This window comes from Brassica rapa, chromosome A06 (genome assembly GCF_000309985.2).
Source record: "Brassica rapa cultivar Chiifu-401-42 chromosome A06, CAAS_Brap_v3.01, whole genome shotgun sequence".
Taxonomy (NCBI): Eukaryota; Viridiplantae; Streptophyta; class Magnoliopsida; order Brassicales; family Brassicaceae; genus Brassica; species Brassica rapa.
In genome coordinates, this window is record NC_024800.2 from 5,285,931 (window position 1) to 5,301,355 (window position 15,425).

Sequence of the window (15,425 nt, forward strand, 5' to 3'; positions counted from 1 at the left end):
CCGTGAAAGCATATAAAACTCTTTAATCCGGTACATATGGATCCATACATCCTATATTAACTAAAATATTTATCAGCGGTAAACAGTATATAATTAACAAAATTTTGAGATATTACTAATATAAGCTGTAAATGTATTTGTACTGGCTATACTCTAGCAATGGAAATGATGGAGCGCCCTGAGACTAAACCAGTGCTTGAGCCTAGCTTCACAACCCTCCAAGCCAAAATATGGAAGCTTAAGACTACAAAAAAGATACAGCACTTTATCTGGCAAGCTCTCTCAAACTGCGTACCCGTCTGTAGCGCACTCTCCGATCGTCACTGTGGAACCGAACGCAACTGTCCGCGGTGTGGCGCTGACGAAGAAACCCGAAACCACCTGCTCTTCGAATGCCCGCCCTCGATCCAAGCCCGGGCCCTCGCGGACATGCCGCGTCTTCCGGGGATATTCCCGTGTAGCTCAATATATAGCAACCTGAACCACGTCCTATGGCGAGCAAAAGAATTCGCAATACCGGATAATATAATTGCCACTGCCCCATGGATTATTTGGTTCATATGGAAAGCTCGCAATGAAAAAGCTTTTAACGGCAAGGACATCACTCCGCTGGAGATTATCCAACTTGCCAAGTCTGAGGCGGAAAGCTGGAAACTCGCCCAGATCATAGAGAAGCCGCTCGAGGAAGAAGCTATAGTTGAAGAAAATGCCCCACGACCTCCCCCATCGCCCATCCCAAAATGCACGATTGACGCCTCCTGGCACAAAGAAGATAATCTTTTTGGAGGAGGAATGATCTTGACGACAGAGGACGGGGTGACGACATTTGGTTCATTCGCTAGTAACCGTGTCTTAACCCCCCTACATGCGGAGTTCCAAACTCTACTGTGGGCCATGAAATCCTCAATTCAGTTAGATCATAGTGCAGTGACCTTCGAGACAGACTGCCTTCAGCTAGTCAATATCCTCGAAGAAGATGAAGAAGACAAATGGCCATCACTGTTGGCTGAGTTCGACGAGTTTCACTTTATCCGTTCTATGTTTGCTTTTTGTTCCTTTTCTTTTATTCCCCGTTCACTTAACTTCCGAGCCGACCGCCTTGCTAAAGGAGCTCGTTCTCGTGGACTATCCTTTTCCCATGTAAACACTCAGCTCCCAAGTTGGATGGCTCATGAGGCCAACCTCTTGGTAGCTTCTTAATAATAATATGGAGCTTTCGATGTCAAAAAAAAAAAACACCTTCAAGTCAAGTGTGTTATGAGCCTATGACGTATACTTTAGCGGTTGGATACTGGATTAGTATATATGTGGCCATGAAATAGACATTAATTGGAACAGAATTGACTGGGTGGTAGAGTTGTAGTTGTGTCATAATTCCAGTTCATACCCATACAATCTTGATAAAGAAAAAAAATATTGTCCTCTCAAGTGTATGTTAACTATGTATGATCAAAAACATTTAGTATTTTGATCTTTTTTTGGTAAATTTAATCACGATGGTTTGTAAGGAACCATGTTAAGAAAACAGCTCAAAACTTACCAAACAACTCTTTTATTCATTGTCTTGAAATTAATTTGAGAAATTAGTGTGACATTCTTAATTGTTTTTTTTTGTGAGCAACTCTTAATTGTTGATTATTTTTAGTTATCTTGTGAAATTTTTTTCTGTGTTATCTCTAAAATTTCATATTATTTTTCCGGCTCCTATCTCTTTTATCTTTGAAGTATCTTGAGGTGTCATTATTCGCAATATTCTAAGTGGTCGTAAAAGAGAGAAGAACAAAATGATATCATTATCAAAGTATATGTTAAAATTCGAATTCTTAAAAAAATGAAAAAGAAAGAAGATAGATGCAATTATTGATGCAAACACTCTGGACAAAGGAATATGATTGGTGCAAACTTAAACGAATGGTATCTTTATCCATGGAGATCTGACTAGAAGCAATGTTAGTCAGACACGTGATGGATTAGATCTAGAGAAGTTGGGACTGAAACTTGTATGTAGTGTTTTAGTTAGGCCACTTCTATATTTTAAACCTGCTCATTAGATGACAAAAAAATGCTTACGAGATTCCACTAAACTTATTCATCTACACAATCGCTGAAGTAGGATGCCAGTAGCAATTCGACAAAAAAAAAACAGACACAGATGACTTCTTCTGAGGTCTAAGAGGTGGAACTTCCTAACTGAAAAAGATAGTGTCTCTCCGTATTTGTAATCTCTTTTCACAGTGTCTCAAGGGAAAAAACGATAAGGAGATCATGAGGGAGATTCAAGCTCCAATGAGACAAAGCTAACTTACTTGCCATGCTTGATGGAAACATGTAAGAGAGACTTTCACATACAAAAGTGAACAAAAGAAAGTGAAAGATCTTGTTGTTACTAAAGATCAGAAAGTCTGTTTTCTTCTGCAGATTCACAAGGGCTACACACTCATTCTCTTACAGGAATGACGAAGAGGATGAAGAGTGACTGACACCACACACACAGACACACTGTTGCCTCTCCATCTCTTGTTTAGTCCAAAATGCAACAAACAAAAATACAATTTGAGGTCTTATTTGGCCTGTAAGGTGAATCCAAACTGTTTGTTCTACTCAGGGGAAACAAAAGGGCGGGAATTTACAATGGGAATGGAAATATACATTTACAGGGACAGTTCTGTGATTAAATTAAGCCGTTGATGGACTTGGATAAGAAGTTACCGTGATCACATTCTCTCTCTCACTCCTCGGTACACAGCACCAGCTTGAAGATCATCCATGTTGTCTATGTTCCTAAAGCCATCAACTTGCAGATATGTCCATCCCCTTCTAGCCAGAAAATCGCGGTAATCTTCTTCCGTGTAGAAGATCTTCTCTTCTGTATGGACTGGTAACTGGTTGGATTCATCGTAATGGCAAACCCTAATGGCCACTCCTGCAAAATGGGTTTTTGGATATTGAGCACTCAGCAAAACAGAATATGGGCTCAAAAGATAGGAATGTGGTGGTTAGTCTTACCACCATCGACATGGAGTAGGTAGTTCCCTAAGGGCATGTCTCGGTCAAGACAACGAACAACCTGATCTTCATCTTCTAACCAAAAGGCCCGCCTGGTTCTTAGGCTAAAAGCAGACCTGATTGTCTCTTTGATTGCTTCAGCAGTGCCATCAACGCCGATTCTTCTTGTATAGTCGCCAAATTTCACAGTTATGACCCTCCCACCAAAAGGCTGTCCATGAGCATCACCACCTGCTTGTATAAATATTGAAACAAAGAAAAAAAGCTTTAATTACTGTAAGTCTGTAAGTGATTTTAGTTCATAAGAGTTTGACGCTTAAGTTTGTTTTCTGAGACTTACCGTTTCCAGGAGTCTCTCTCCAGTTCCAAGGAGGGACTCCATTTGCTGGAACAGCATCAACTGTAGTGATTGCAAGAGGATGACCATCATGATCAAGACTCCTTTCAAGGTTTAACCCCGGCCTGCCATTAGCTAGAACATTGATAGACAACACTTATCAAAACACATACACATCCTCTAGAAACCAAACTAACCAACAAAAACATAAGCTTCAAGAGGCAATGGACGAACAATATCTCGCATCTTTATATATATAGCAAGATAAAATAACACACACACAAATTATTAGTCAAGATCAGTACCTTCAACGGATCCAAAAGAAATGCTCGGATCATCAAAACCTACGATGAAACATAAAGTCATCACCACCTTAACAAAACAAAAAAAACTAAAACCCTATAACCATATCAAGTTCCAAAAGCACTATCTTCTTAAAAGATTAGTGAAGCTATATTAAGAACTATCTTATCAATCACAAACTAAGCAACCCTAAATAATAGCCGATCAAAGTTGTTACCTTTATCAGTAAATTGCATAAAGGAATCAACTTTAGCAATGGGCGGTGTATTAGGACTCTTGCTATACTGTGTCGTCACTTTCTTGCTCCTCTCCCTAAGAATATCTTCAATCTCCTTGTAATAAGACATCTTCGCCGACACATTCCCTCTGTCGTGATGCTTGGCCTTCTTATACTCCTTCAACAGATTCCTCCACTTGTCCGTACACATCGTCGGAGATCGATCGAAGCCTTTCTCCCTCATCTTCGCCGAGATCTCCTCCCAGAGATGTTTGTTAGACTTGGAGGTGTTGAAGAGGCCGTCCATGCCTCGACGGAACATGATTAGGGAACGGGTCTCGTCTTGGACCCACGTCTCCGCTCGTTTCTTGGGAGCTTTCACTTCGTGATCCTCGCCGCTGCTTTCGCCTAAGAGAATCTGTTGCGGCTGGAGATGATTATGATGATGGTGATTGTGATTGTGATTGTGGTGAGGGTGATGATTGTGCGGCTGTAGATCTCCGTCGATAATCATGTTGCGTGCGGCGGTGGAGGAATTGGTGTTATCGTCTTTGTAGAAATCATTAGGACGGGGCTTGTCGGAAACGAACATTGCTGTCTTAACCGGAGACGGAGAGACAGTTTGTTGCCACCAATACAAGCCACCGAGCACAGAGAAAATGTGGCGACCGCAGCAACTTTTTTTTGGGTTTTGGGTAATTTAATTAATTTAGGGGGTTTTATTATTCTACAAAATTTTAAAATTATTGAAATGTATATGAACTAAAATATCTTTATTATATTTTTAATTTCAAGGAATATTAGTTTCAAATAGTTGGAATATGTACATGATCACAATTTATATATCTTTTATCTGAAATGAATATATAATGCTAAGGTAGCGCTCCCGAATATATAAGTCTATATTCTTCCCGTTCAAAAAAAAAATCTATATTTAAAAAAAAATTATTTTAAAAAGATATATGTTTACATTTTCGATGCATAAAGTAATTATAAATCGTAAACTTCGAAAAATATAATTGTATTTATTAAAATTTTATTGGTCAAAAAATTGTGGAATAGTTGATAACGGAAAATAATACATTGAAAACTAAAATTTGATATGTTTTCTTAATAAGTATGAAAAATTTTAAATATACATTTTTCTGAAATTGAGAGAGTAATATTTTTGATAGTTTTTTGTTGTATTTTGAAATCTATATCTAAACATTAATGGGAATTTTGTCTAGGGACATTTTAATTAGATTGAACCAAACACTAGCTATCAAACGAGGAAAAAAGGTAGACAAGAATCAAACCAGGCATATGATAAAAATGAAACCGTGGGTCATATCAATAAAACTACTTTCGATTTTAATGAAACAGACAGGTCCAATAATACTCGATTTCTTTTCAAAATTACATTAGTTTTTATATATATTCTCAATCAATAATGCTCTAAACCGAAATTAAGCTCGTATTCTAACCGAATCAACCGTATTATAATAGGTTAAGGCAGCGTTAAGGGTTTGGTTTAAAAAACATATTTAAAAGTGGTCCGCTTGAAAATAATACAAGTGAAAGACCTGGCAGGCCAGACCAAACACACACACACACACACACACACACAAAAAAGAGACAATATTAAAATTAATTAATTAAATTAAAGAATAAAATAGATTTCGAGTTTTGATTAGCCATCGGAGAGAAGAAGAAGAAGAAGAATGATAGATAACTGGATCACGAGAGGGCCAAAGAAGCAGAAGAAATAAACTTTAAAAGGGAATTTTTTTTTTTTGTGAAGTCAACAACAAACAATGAAGGAAGGAAGGAGGTTTGTGTCTAATCGGCGAATTTTGTTTGATCTGTTTGTTTGTTTTTTCCTCGTCACTTTTCCCCAAAATCGCATTTTTTTTTTGTGATTTTTTAATCTTTGTTTCAATGTATTTTTTTTTTTTGAGAAAGAATCTTTGTTTCAATGTATTGTTTCCTCTTTGATTGTTTTCAGAATCTGACCCCCAAAATCGCATAAAGTTTCGTACTTTGGAAGGGGGCTTTGCTGGAGAATTTAGGGATCTCTCTCTAAGGTTCGTGATTCTTTGTTGTTACCTAGATTGTGAAGTTAGTAAATGAGATTTGTTATTGTTCTAGGTATTGAGTTATGTGGAAACAGATCATAAGTAAGCTTCCTAAGAAGTCATCTAAGAACCATTCTTCATCTAATGCAACTGCATCTACTTCCAAGAGTAGTAGTAGTAGTGACAATGTTACCGGAAAGTCTCACGCCAAGAACGCTGCAAAGCCTCCTGCTGCTTCTCCTCCTGATCCAGGGCCCAAAGATGGCAACTTTAAGCAGGGAAACGGGATCTATGAAGCCTTGCCGAGTTTCAAAGACGTTTCAAACGCTGAGAAGCAAACCTTGTTTCTGAAAAAGCTCAGCTTGTGCTGTGTGCTGTTCGATTTCTCTGATCCCTCCAAGAACGTTAAGGAGAAGGAGATTAAACGTCAGACGCTGCTTGAGCTGGTTGATTACGTGGCCACTGCTAACGGGAAGTTTAGCGAGAGTGTTATCCAAGAAGCGGTTAGGATGGTGTCTGTTAACATATTCAGAACGTTGAATCCTCAGCCTCGTGAGAATAAAGTTATTGATGCGTTGGATTTGGAAGAGGAAGAGCCTTCTATGGATCCTTCTTGGCCTCACTTGCAGCTTGTCTACGAGCTTCTCTTGAGGTTTATTGCTTCCCCTGACACCGAGACTAAGCTGGCTAAGAAGTACATTGACCAGTCTTTCGTCACCCGGTTGCTTGATCTGTTTGATTCAGAGGATCCTCGAGAGAGAGACTGTCTTAAAACGGTTCTTCACCGCGTCTATGGTAAATTCATGGTTCACCGTCCCTTCATCAGGAAATCCATAAACAATGTCTTCTACAGGTTTGTGTTTGAGACTGAGAAACACAACGGGATTGCTGAGTTTCTTGAGATTTTGGGGAGTATCATCAACGGGTTTGCTCTGCCGCTTAAGGAAGAGCACAAAGTGTTTCTTGTTCGGGCTTTGATACCTCTCCACAAACCGAAATGCTTGCAGATGTATCACCAGCAGCTGTCTTATTGTATCACTCAGTTTGTGGAGAAAGATTGCAAACTCGCTGATACGGTTATAAGGGGACTGTTGAAGTCTTGGCCTGTGACGAATAGTTCCAAGGAAGTCATGTTTCTAAACGAGCTAGAGGAAGTGTTGGAAGCAACTCAACCACCTGAGTTCCAACGGTGTATGGTCCCGTTGTTTCGCCGAGTTGCTAGGTGTTTGAACAGTCTCCATTTTCAGGTAACCATCTAATATGTTTCCTCTCCAATTGCGTTTTGAGGTTTTGCTGATTCTTGGATGATGAGATTGAATGTGTTATTGTCTGGTTGAGTCTTTTTCTTGCTTGATGTTGTTGTGCAGGTTGCGGAAAGAGCTTTGTTCTTATGGAACAATGATCATATCGAGAATCTAATAAAGCAGAACTGTAAAGTTATTCTTCCTATCATTTTCCCTGCACTGGAGAGAAACACTCAGAAGCATTGGAACCAAGCTGTTCATAGCTTGACGCTGAACGTGCAGAAGATATTTAATGACAACGATCCAGAGTTCTTCAAGGAATGTCTCGCCAAGTTCAGAGAAAGTGAATCAAAAGAGGCTGAAGTCGAAGCGAAACGCCAGGCCACATGGAAACGTTTGGAAGAGATTGGGATGCAAAAGCAAAAGAGTTCTTCTTCCTAAGGTTTGCTTTAGTTGTAGAGAGAGAGAGAGAGAGGTTTTGGTCTTTTGTAATTTCGTTTTTTTACTACATTGGAATATTGGTTTTTCTTTTTTTTTTTTTGGTATTCTCTCCAGAAAACTTTAGTGAGAACAAGTTTCAGTTTCCATCTTCTTTGAAGAGATGCAAAGATGTAAGATCTCATTTCTTGTTTTTGTTTTCTTTATTTATGATCCTTCTTGTTCAAGTCTTATAACACATGAAAATTTCATAAAGATTACATCAAATGAACACACCAGAAGTTGCACACATAACACACACAAAGAAACTCAATTCCACTTGCTCTTCAACTTATCAACATGTTTAAACTCATATGTCAACACCAAGCTCCCATCATTTCTCCTCAACTCAAAGCTCTCTACCAACACATAACATCGGTAACTCTTCCAATACGGTCCACCGTCTTCAAACCTCTCTGATCTCTTAATGTTAGACCTTATCTTAGACCAGCCAAACCTCTCCTCTTCCCATTTCATCTGCTCCAAGACCACAGAGCCAAGACCTATCTTCTCCTCGGTCCCTGAGACACTAAACCAGACAACTTTATCTGAATCCATACCTTTTGCCTCTCTAGCAATCTCCCCTCCTCCAAGCTTAACCACTTCTGTTTCCACCTCCACGTCAACCACAGCCTCAAACTGTTTATCCTCAACGTTCTCGCACAAGAAAACCTCTTCAAATCTTTGGTGAAGGGTCATGCTATAATACATGGATCTCCTCATCTGATCTTTTGCATCTCCTTCTTTTACAAACAAGAAGGGAACATACCACTTCCCAACGACAACGCTCTTATCAAAATCAGGAAGCTCGTAACGCAGCTTTGCATCTACTACGCCCTTTGCATCATCAACCAAACCAAAGTCTTCAGAAGACGAGAAAGGAACCGTCCAGCCTTTCCTCCTAAGGAACCGGGGTGGTATTCCATCCGAAGCAACGGATGTGGCGAAGAACTTACGTGTTGATGAGCCTCTTTGATGGATCTCAAACTGATGGTATGTGTCATAAGGATCTAGAGGCCTTGGAGTAGCGTTGGGGATGTAAGAAAAGCAAAAGCAACAAGGTGCTCTATCTCCTTCTCTTGCACTAACACATGCTTCTCTGATCACATTTAAAAACAACAAAGGTTAACGGTTTTAAACTTGCATAGTCAGGCAATAGATTCATTACCCTGTGTGTTTCCCGCTTCGCCTTATAACGTAGTAAAGATTGGAGGAAAGAGGTTGATGAAGAACAGGAACGAAAGCGACCGAGTCAAGCAGGACAATCCTGTCATCTCCACCTATATTGAAACAAGAGTTCAGATACCAAAACAGAACACAAGTTTGGTAATTAACAGAAAAGTAAACTAACTTCCTATTTGGTACTTGACGGTGACTCTTGCGTTCTGAGGAAACGGCAAACCGTTGAGATCACAGTCAAAACATTTTCCGAAGCAACACTTGGGCTGAGACTCTTCGTCTTGGATGACCAGCACACCTGAGTTTGGACCTTCTGCTTGCAACGTTAGCTCAGATGGGTTTCTCTGGTATTCAGTCAAACGCTTAGTAACATACATCTCTTCTTTTGATTCTTTTGTTTCTCATCAAGATCTATCTTGTCTCATCGTTTATATAAACAAAGGATAACAAGAACGTGCAAGGAAGTTTACTGAGATAGTTGTTTATAAGCTAATCTTTGACCCAATCTGAGGTTTGACTTAAACATTTGTCAGAATCTCATGTGGATGATTTCTCTAGGAAGACATAATATTTGATTCTTTATTCACCTGAAGAGGTGAAGTGTAAGAACTAATAACAAATTTAACTGTAAACAAATTACACTGATCTATGGAAGCTCACATCATTGAGGCATAGACAGCATTTATAAATAATTTTCATTTTTTTTTGTCAATATGCATAAACAAAATACTGATCTAAACCATATTGATCATTCGCCGTATTGATCCAACGGTCCACACAGAAAAACAGCACCCTTGAGGTTTCTTCTTCAAGCTTCTTTACGCGTGATCCTGTGGACAACAAGAAACAAAAACATTAATTTATTAAGTTTTCAAAACGAGAAGCTTGCTCATAGATTTTGATCAAAAACTTCACCTGAAACAGTAGATTCCAAGAGCAGTAGTGATCTCATGGATGACAGATGTGGCGAAGTGCAAGTATAATGACACTGTTTTCAACCAAGACAACGTTAGTGAAGAGAAGAACAGAGAGCTAGAGCTAAGTAAAGGTTTTATTTGTTTTAGGAGCAAACCTGTGAATATACAGTAGCCAAGGAGAACCCATAACTCATCAACTAGAGGAACCCTGAAAGACACAAGTTTGCCAGTTTTATAAAGACAAAAGAAACCGATGGATGTTTCTGCAGAAGAATGTAAAGATGAATAAAGAAAGATACCCATCATTCAATCTTGCGGTTAAAGCGTTTGCAAGTGCAAATGGAAGGTAGACTAGAGACTGCATTGAAAAACAAAAAACAAAAAACATAACATGAGGTTACACTTTCCATAACCAGTAAGGTTGGAGATATTGGCGAGAGATAAAGGTATCTGATTTACCAAGCACATGTTTGTTTTTAGTCCTTTCGGCTCATCACACAAGTGAGCAAGAATCATTCTTCCCTGAGAAACAAAAAAACATAAACACCTTTTGAGTTACAACTTTTTGGAATGATAGTAACTAAGAAATAAATACTTACCACTAGAAATCCAAATGCAAGTCCAGTTCCAAGAACAACCAAGTGAGGGTATGTTTCTATGAGGTTGATTGGTGACAAGTAATCCCTGTAGCGAAATAGGATCCAAACAATTTTCAACAACGAAGGAGAGAAAGATCGTAAGTCGGATGAGCATATAACAAGACTTACCATATCAAAACACCTCCAAGAAGAACCACGAAAGGATACAGCTGCATCAAAGAATCAAACGGCACATTAGTTCTCTACAGTTTTAAAAAGGTATATTTCTAAATCAACAGGTTTGGAGATTATTACCATAGCTAATGCTAACAGCATGCTCCCTTTTCTTGATTGAACAACTTTGTAGACATTTGACACACTGCAAAACGCAACCAGCTTAGCGAGTAGGAACTTATCAGCTTATAAAGATCTTAAATCTATCACAAAGGAATACTATTTTTCATCTTTGGGAAACAAACAATGAATCATGTGACGAGAAAACTGTTCTTTATTTAAATCTTCACCTATTTCATTACAATTGAGTATTATTGATGACAACTTACTTCCTATTGCACTTAACACATACACTGTTCAAGTTAGGAAGACTCACTTGAATGCGACTGTTGGTATAACGGCAAAAGCGATCATCATATATAGGACTGCTCTGGAAGTTTGGATCGCTATAACAGAGAACTTAAAGTTTAATCAAGAGAGCAACGGTACAAGAAAAAAATGGAGGAAAAAACAATAGAAATATATATGTTTACCATTAACAAATGGCACCCAACTAAACAATGGTATGGACTGCCCCAATTGCTGAGCCCACCATTCAGCACCTTTTACACAATAATAAAAAAAGAAGAAAATAATGGAAGTCAAGACCAAGAACAACAACTATAGAAAGACATTGGTCTGAAATGAAATGCTTAAAGATAGGTTAGACATATGAACTTCAGTGAAGTTTTCAAGGGTTGCAGACAAGAAAGAAGCATACCGACAATGGCTGTGAAGAAGTGGCTGACGAATATAAGTGCAAGACCCTCTGTAGGTCCATTGATGACCGGAAGAATAAGTGTGTTGGTGAAATAGCTAGACAAGTGTTGAGTAAAAAGTCTTAGAACGGATCTTATCAATATTCTACAAGTATTAATGTGTTATGAGACATAAGCAGTGAGTTAGAAGCAGGACTTACTGCTCCCATGTAGCTCCATAGAAGGGAATAGCTGAAATAACCCAGAACCAAAAAGTATCTCTTCCACACATTGCAGTGCTTCCAAATGCCATGGCTTCAAACTGTTTTCATTGTTAAAACTTTTAACATCGATTCCAGGACAAGTACGAAGTAGTAGAAGAAAAGAAGATAAATAAGATAGTTAGGTACATACCGCACAAGCAAGTGCATCACAACCTGCCAAATAGAACACATGTCAGCAAAATCTAGAGAACCGAAGACAAAAAATCAAATAAGAAAAACAAATGACCATGATCGAAGAGCTCTCCTAAGGGGCTAGAGGAATTTGTCCTTCTTGCTTGCTTCCCATCAACCGCATCGAATGTCTAATAAAATCTCAAAAGGTGTCAGGAAAAAAAGGATATAAAACACATACACAAGCAGATAGAAACGAAAGTTAGACTTTTGAAGAAAGGAGACCTGATACAAGAATAGAAGTAAACCATGTGCGAAGTGAACCCATCGTGGAGGAGGAGAATCCAACTGTGGTGAATATATCTGAGACATGTAAAGAAAAATGTCTTTAAAGTCAAATCTATATGCTTAACGCCGACATTTTTTTCACCGACCAAAAAAAGACCAAATGCTTAACGAGACTAAAGCACAAGACATAAAATCACTCACGTAGCCTAGCAGAGAAGATGTGACTAGAAACATGAACCCCATAAGCGTTATCTGCAAACACACACAAACCAAGAAGTTTAAACTCAAAAAGTAATGACGATACCACCACATAGAGCAAATCAGAGAAACAAAAATCACTTGTATACCATGTTTGGTCTGGATATGGTCCAAATGCAGTAACAGTGAGGAGAACACCACATGAAAAGACAAGCAGAGTAAACAAACAAAAGTCAGCTTTCTAATTTAACCACATCAAGTAAAACTATAACCAAAAGCAATACTTTTTAACAATACCAAATGAAAAAGAGAATTATAAACTTACGGCATCCAGAGAGGGAAGACTTTGACAAAACGAGTCCAAAAAGGTTGAAGCACGTATTTGGCAAGATAAGAGTGATCCACTCCACTGTATTTGTACCTATGAAGTGCTGCCACACCATGTGCTCCTATGTAACCCATCTTTCTCCAACTCTACTACTGCAGACACAGAAAAAAAAAAACAACATATCCTCAGTTTCCAACCAAAATACGTTAAAGCATGGATCTTTGAGGGTCTCACTCCCAATTTCCAGACTCTCTAAACGCTAAAATCAAGAAAGAACAAAACAGTGAAGAGACGAGTGCTTACTACGGTTCCGGTGGTTAGTAGCAGGCAAAGTTAAAAGGACAAGCCTTTTGAGTTTCTGTGTCCGAAAAAAAAGAGAGAAGAGAGACCGGTGAGATGTCTGTCAGCCACCCGCACTCTTTGGTCCTATAAAGAACGGCGAAGCAAGACAGAGAGGGGACCACTGACCAGAAAGGGCTTTTGCGTTTCCTCCGCGTTTCCCACACGCGTCTTACGATATTTCTTTCCTTTTTTTTCTTGTTTTAAAAATGTCTTTTTATATATACAAAACTTGGTTTCAATGGTGTTGTAAGTTTAGTACCTTCACTATCTTTGTGCAAACATCAATGAAGTTTGAATTTTTTGCTATTATGATTTGAACTGTATAACAAAGTCTCTGCAACCATTATTAACTCTTTTTATCATCCACCTTTGGTCAAGCTACATTAAATCCATCAATTATTTTCAAATGAACATACACAGAGAGAGAGAGAGTTAAACAGAGACTCAATCTTGAAGGAAGAGTAACTGAGCTCGAGGAGAAACACGCGGGAACCTGAGCAGTTCCACAACCATCTCCATCCTCGCATCTTTATCTGACAAACTCGATGTTACAATGACCGTCTCCAGAACTGGTGAAGTTCCCATCAAGAATCTTATAAACTCCAACTCATTCCTTATCCCGGAAACGTCTGTCATCCTCACCGTTTCTAGCCTCGGGAGTTTGTACTCGAAGTAGTCTCTTTCGAAAAGGTCGAAACTTTCTTCTTCTAGAGGAAACAGTTGGATCGGTGAAGCCTAATAACAATCCAAAACAAAGATGATGATGGTCACATAACAAAACTTTGAAAAGAGAGAGAGAGTTAACATACCGAAACTTTGAGCTCTTTGAGGTTAGGAGAGTGAGTGACCAAACGAAGAAGTACAAGTACCTCATTAGCATCTTCAAAACTCACTTGGTAAAGTTCTATAGTCTTGAGATGAATGTAAGTAATCGGAAGCCTTCCCGGGTCATCTCCTATGCTCAAATACTGAAAACCAAAGTTATAAACATGTAACCTTATTAGGATTGAAAGCAAAAGTGTTTACCTTAGTGAAGTAGATATAACCAACAAGCTTCTCAAGAAGAGGCACACCACCAAGGAACTTAACAAGATTATAATCCGAACTCTGCTCAAAATCAGCAACATCCTCATGCATATACATCGAAACCGATATCGCCACCAGCTTCGGCGTGTTCTCCAGGAAAATGTCCTTGAACTCGCCGTCTAGATACAAGTACATGAGATTCGGAGCCGATATGCTCAGGACCAAGCTGTCGAAGTAAGACAAAGACAAGAACTCGAGAAGCGGACATCCGGAGATCAAACTCTCAATGGCCTCAGGGGAGACTAGGATCTGGTGGAGGGTAAGAGACTTGAGAGAGGAGAAGCCGTTGAAAGACTTTGGAGGGTCGAACTCGCAGTGGCAGAGCTCCAGACGCGTGAGTTTCAGACATTGGAAGAGACAAGAAGGGACTCTGAACTCTCCTTCTCCTAGCTCGAGGACAAGCTCCTTGATCCCGTTCCTGGAGAGGAAGAGGAGCCACTGGTCGATGTCGGGGCGGCATTGCAGGAAGGAGGTGGAGAGGTGGAACTTGTGGATGGGTCCTTGGTGGAGGAGGAGGACACCGGTTATGAATCTGACGAGATTGGTCTCGACAAGGGCCCGGTCGGTTGAGGGGGAGACGCATTTCTCGTCGAAGGCGAGGTCGGTGAGTGTGGACCATTTGTATCTCCATTTGGTGGATAGGAGGCTTGTTCTGATCGCGTCTCGGATGGAGAGGTGAGTGAGGATGTTCTCTAGTATGCTCTGAGGTAGATCGCTTATGAGATCAGGAGATTCACCCATCTAAACACCAAAACCAAATGCTCATCACATCAAGTCATCGACACACAAACACACAAAAACGAAAAAGTCGTTGCATTTAACTTCAACCTAGAGGAAAGTTGCAAACTTTAAATCAAATCCGATTCAGAAGAGAACATTGAGAAGATAAAGACTCCACCTTTGATCCACGGAACATGCATAGATTGCAATGTAACACCAAAGAACACGAAATTGATCAAACCCAGAAAGGAAAAGACGAACCTTTTTTGTCTTTTTTTCTTCTTCTGGGTTTATTCTGGAGCGGTGGTTGGTGAGGTCGTTGATCGGTGAAGTTCAGATAGGGGAGCACCCAAAGGATCTCACAATTTTGCTCTCATCATGGCTTTAATTTTTTTTTGCTATTAAAAGCAGCGTTTTTGGCCTAGAGACTTTTTAGTTTTTATATCTCGCTTCAAAGATCGCGTTACATTTACATTGAATTAAGAAGTGTGATTGGGTATTTGGGTACTTCTATTGTAGTCTAATGACTTGTATTGGGGGTCTAATGACATGCACAAAAACATGGACTTTACAGACACTTTCTGGAAGCATGGGCTTGAGGCCGATCGGTTTGTCATTATATGAGGTGATAGTTTCTCTAAGATTCTATTTGATTGGAGTCTTCACTTATAGGTAATTTGGAGCTTTTCATACAATTTTTTTTTAAATATGCTTACAGACACTTCAGTACTTCACTTGTAGGAAGTAAGTGATGACTGATGAATAAGAGTATGATTATTGGA

The 15,425-nt window shown here is 39.3% G+C and overlaps 6 protein-coding genes across 14 annotated transcripts in view; 2 read left to right on the forward strand and 4 right to left on the reverse strand.

Annotated features, from left to right (window-relative positions):
- LOC117125916 overlaps positions 1-1,200 on the forward strand; it is a 1,642-nt gene extending 442 nt beyond the window's left edge. The window contains exon 2 of the mRNA XM_033272866.1: positions 158-1,200. Coding sequence (XP_033128757.1) covers positions 158-1,200 — 1,043 coding nt within the window. The remainder of the gene's footprint in view (positions 1-157) is intronic.
- The window catches only part of AAPT1 (choline/ethanolaminephosphotransferase 1), a 26,591-nt gene extending 13,573 nt beyond the window's left edge, over positions 1-13,018 (reverse strand). The window contains exons 1-20 of one of the 4 annotated variants that reach the window (XR_004448436.1): positions 12,799-13,010; positions 12,493-12,647; positions 12,317-12,326; positions 12,171-12,221; positions 11,967-12,044; positions 11,797-11,872; positions 11,701-11,723; positions 11,508-11,608; positions 11,310-11,404; positions 11,083-11,151; positions 10,926-10,995; positions 10,631-10,694; positions 10,505-10,545; positions 10,337-10,421; positions 10,197-10,259; positions 10,037-10,095; positions 9,893-9,945; positions 9,736-9,808; positions 9,549-9,650; positions 9,192-9,198 (exon numbers count right to left, since the gene is read on the reverse strand). Coding sequence is in view for 3 of the 4 variants with exons in the window: in XM_009150396.3 (XP_009148644.1) it covers positions 9,629-9,650; positions 9,736-9,808; positions 9,893-9,945; positions 10,037-10,095; positions 10,197-10,259; positions 10,337-10,421; positions 10,505-10,545; positions 10,631-10,694; positions 10,926-10,995; positions 11,083-11,151; positions 11,310-11,404; positions 11,508-11,608; positions 11,701-11,723; positions 11,797-11,872; positions 11,967-12,044; positions 12,171-12,221; positions 12,317-12,326; positions 12,493-12,629 (1,170 nt within the window). In the remaining variant the exon portion in view is untranslated. Of the gene's footprint in view, positions 1-9,191; positions 9,199-9,366; positions 9,651-9,735; positions 9,809-9,892; positions 9,946-10,036; positions 10,096-10,196; positions 10,260-10,336; positions 10,422-10,504; positions 10,546-10,630; positions 10,695-10,925; positions 10,996-11,082; positions 11,152-11,309; positions 11,405-11,507; positions 11,609-11,700; positions 11,724-11,796; positions 11,873-11,966; positions 12,045-12,170; positions 12,222-12,316; positions 12,327-12,492; positions 12,648-12,798 lie in introns of those variants that run through there. The other 3 variants (XM_009150396.3, XM_018659912.2, XM_009150395.3) reach the window with 3 other exon arrangements.
- On the reverse strand, positions 2,715-4,455 carry LOC103872055 (trihelix transcription factor GT-1-like). Its single transcript, NM_001301936.1, is given in 5 exon segments — positions 2,715-2,923; positions 3,007-3,237; positions 3,347-3,478; positions 3,649-3,687; positions 3,864-4,455. Coding segments are annotated over 5 exon segments (1,203 nt in total).
- LOC103872058 (serine/threonine protein phosphatase 2A 57 kDa regulatory subunit B' theta isoform) lies at positions 5,199-13,337 on the forward strand. 4 transcript variants are annotated; one of them, XM_033273042.1, is made up of 5 exons: positions 5,213-5,676; positions 5,851-5,929; positions 5,994-7,167; positions 7,288-7,639; positions 13,258-13,337. In XM_033273042.1, the coding sequence occupies exons 3-4, from the start codon at positions 6,004-6,006 to the stop codon at positions 7,603-7,605; spliced, it is 1,482 nt and encodes a 493-aa protein (XP_033128933.1). In that variant the 5' UTR covers positions 5,213-5,676; positions 5,851-5,929; positions 5,994-6,003; the 3' UTR covers positions 7,606-7,639; positions 13,258-13,337. The 4 variants fall into 4 exon arrangements, with proteins under 4 accessions (XP_033128934.1, XP_009148647.1, XP_033128933.1 ...); XM_033273043.1 differs by lacking the exon at positions 13,258-13,337 and having other exon boundaries at positions 5,199-5,676; positions 5,851-5,943; positions 5,977-7,167; positions 7,288-7,829; XM_009150399.3 differs by lacking the exon at positions 13,258-13,337 and having other exon boundaries at positions 5,201-5,676; positions 5,969-7,167; positions 7,288-7,829.
- On the reverse strand, positions 7,706-9,197 carry LOC103872057. The gene is made up of 3 exons (XM_009150397.3): positions 8,993-9,197; positions 8,810-8,921; positions 7,706-8,740 (listed from the first exon to the last, which is right to left on the reverse strand). The coding sequence occupies exons 1-3, from the start codon at positions 9,195-9,197 to the stop codon at positions 7,912-7,914; spliced, it is 1,146 nt and encodes a 381-aa protein (XP_009148645.1). The 3' UTR covers positions 7,706-7,911.
- On the reverse strand, positions 13,123-15,132 carry LOC103872059 (F-box/FBD/LRR-repeat protein At1g13570). 3 transcript variants are annotated; one of them, XM_009150401.3, is made up of 4 exons: positions 14,905-15,132; positions 13,864-14,664; positions 13,647-13,805; positions 13,123-13,572 (listed from the first exon to the last, which is right to left on the reverse strand). In XM_009150401.3, exons 2-4 carry the CDS (start codon positions 14,662-14,664, stop codon positions 13,282-13,284), a joined length of 1,251 nt encoding a protein of 416 aa, XP_009148649.1. In that variant the 5' UTR covers positions 14,905-15,132; the 3' UTR covers positions 13,123-13,281. The 3 variants fall into 3 exon arrangements, with proteins under 3 accessions (XP_009148649.1, XP_009148648.1, XP_033128935.1); XM_009150400.3 differs by having other exon boundaries at positions 14,822-15,050; XM_033273044.1 differs by having other exon boundaries at positions 14,752-15,021.
- Positions 15,133-15,425: the final 293 nt, after the last annotated feature.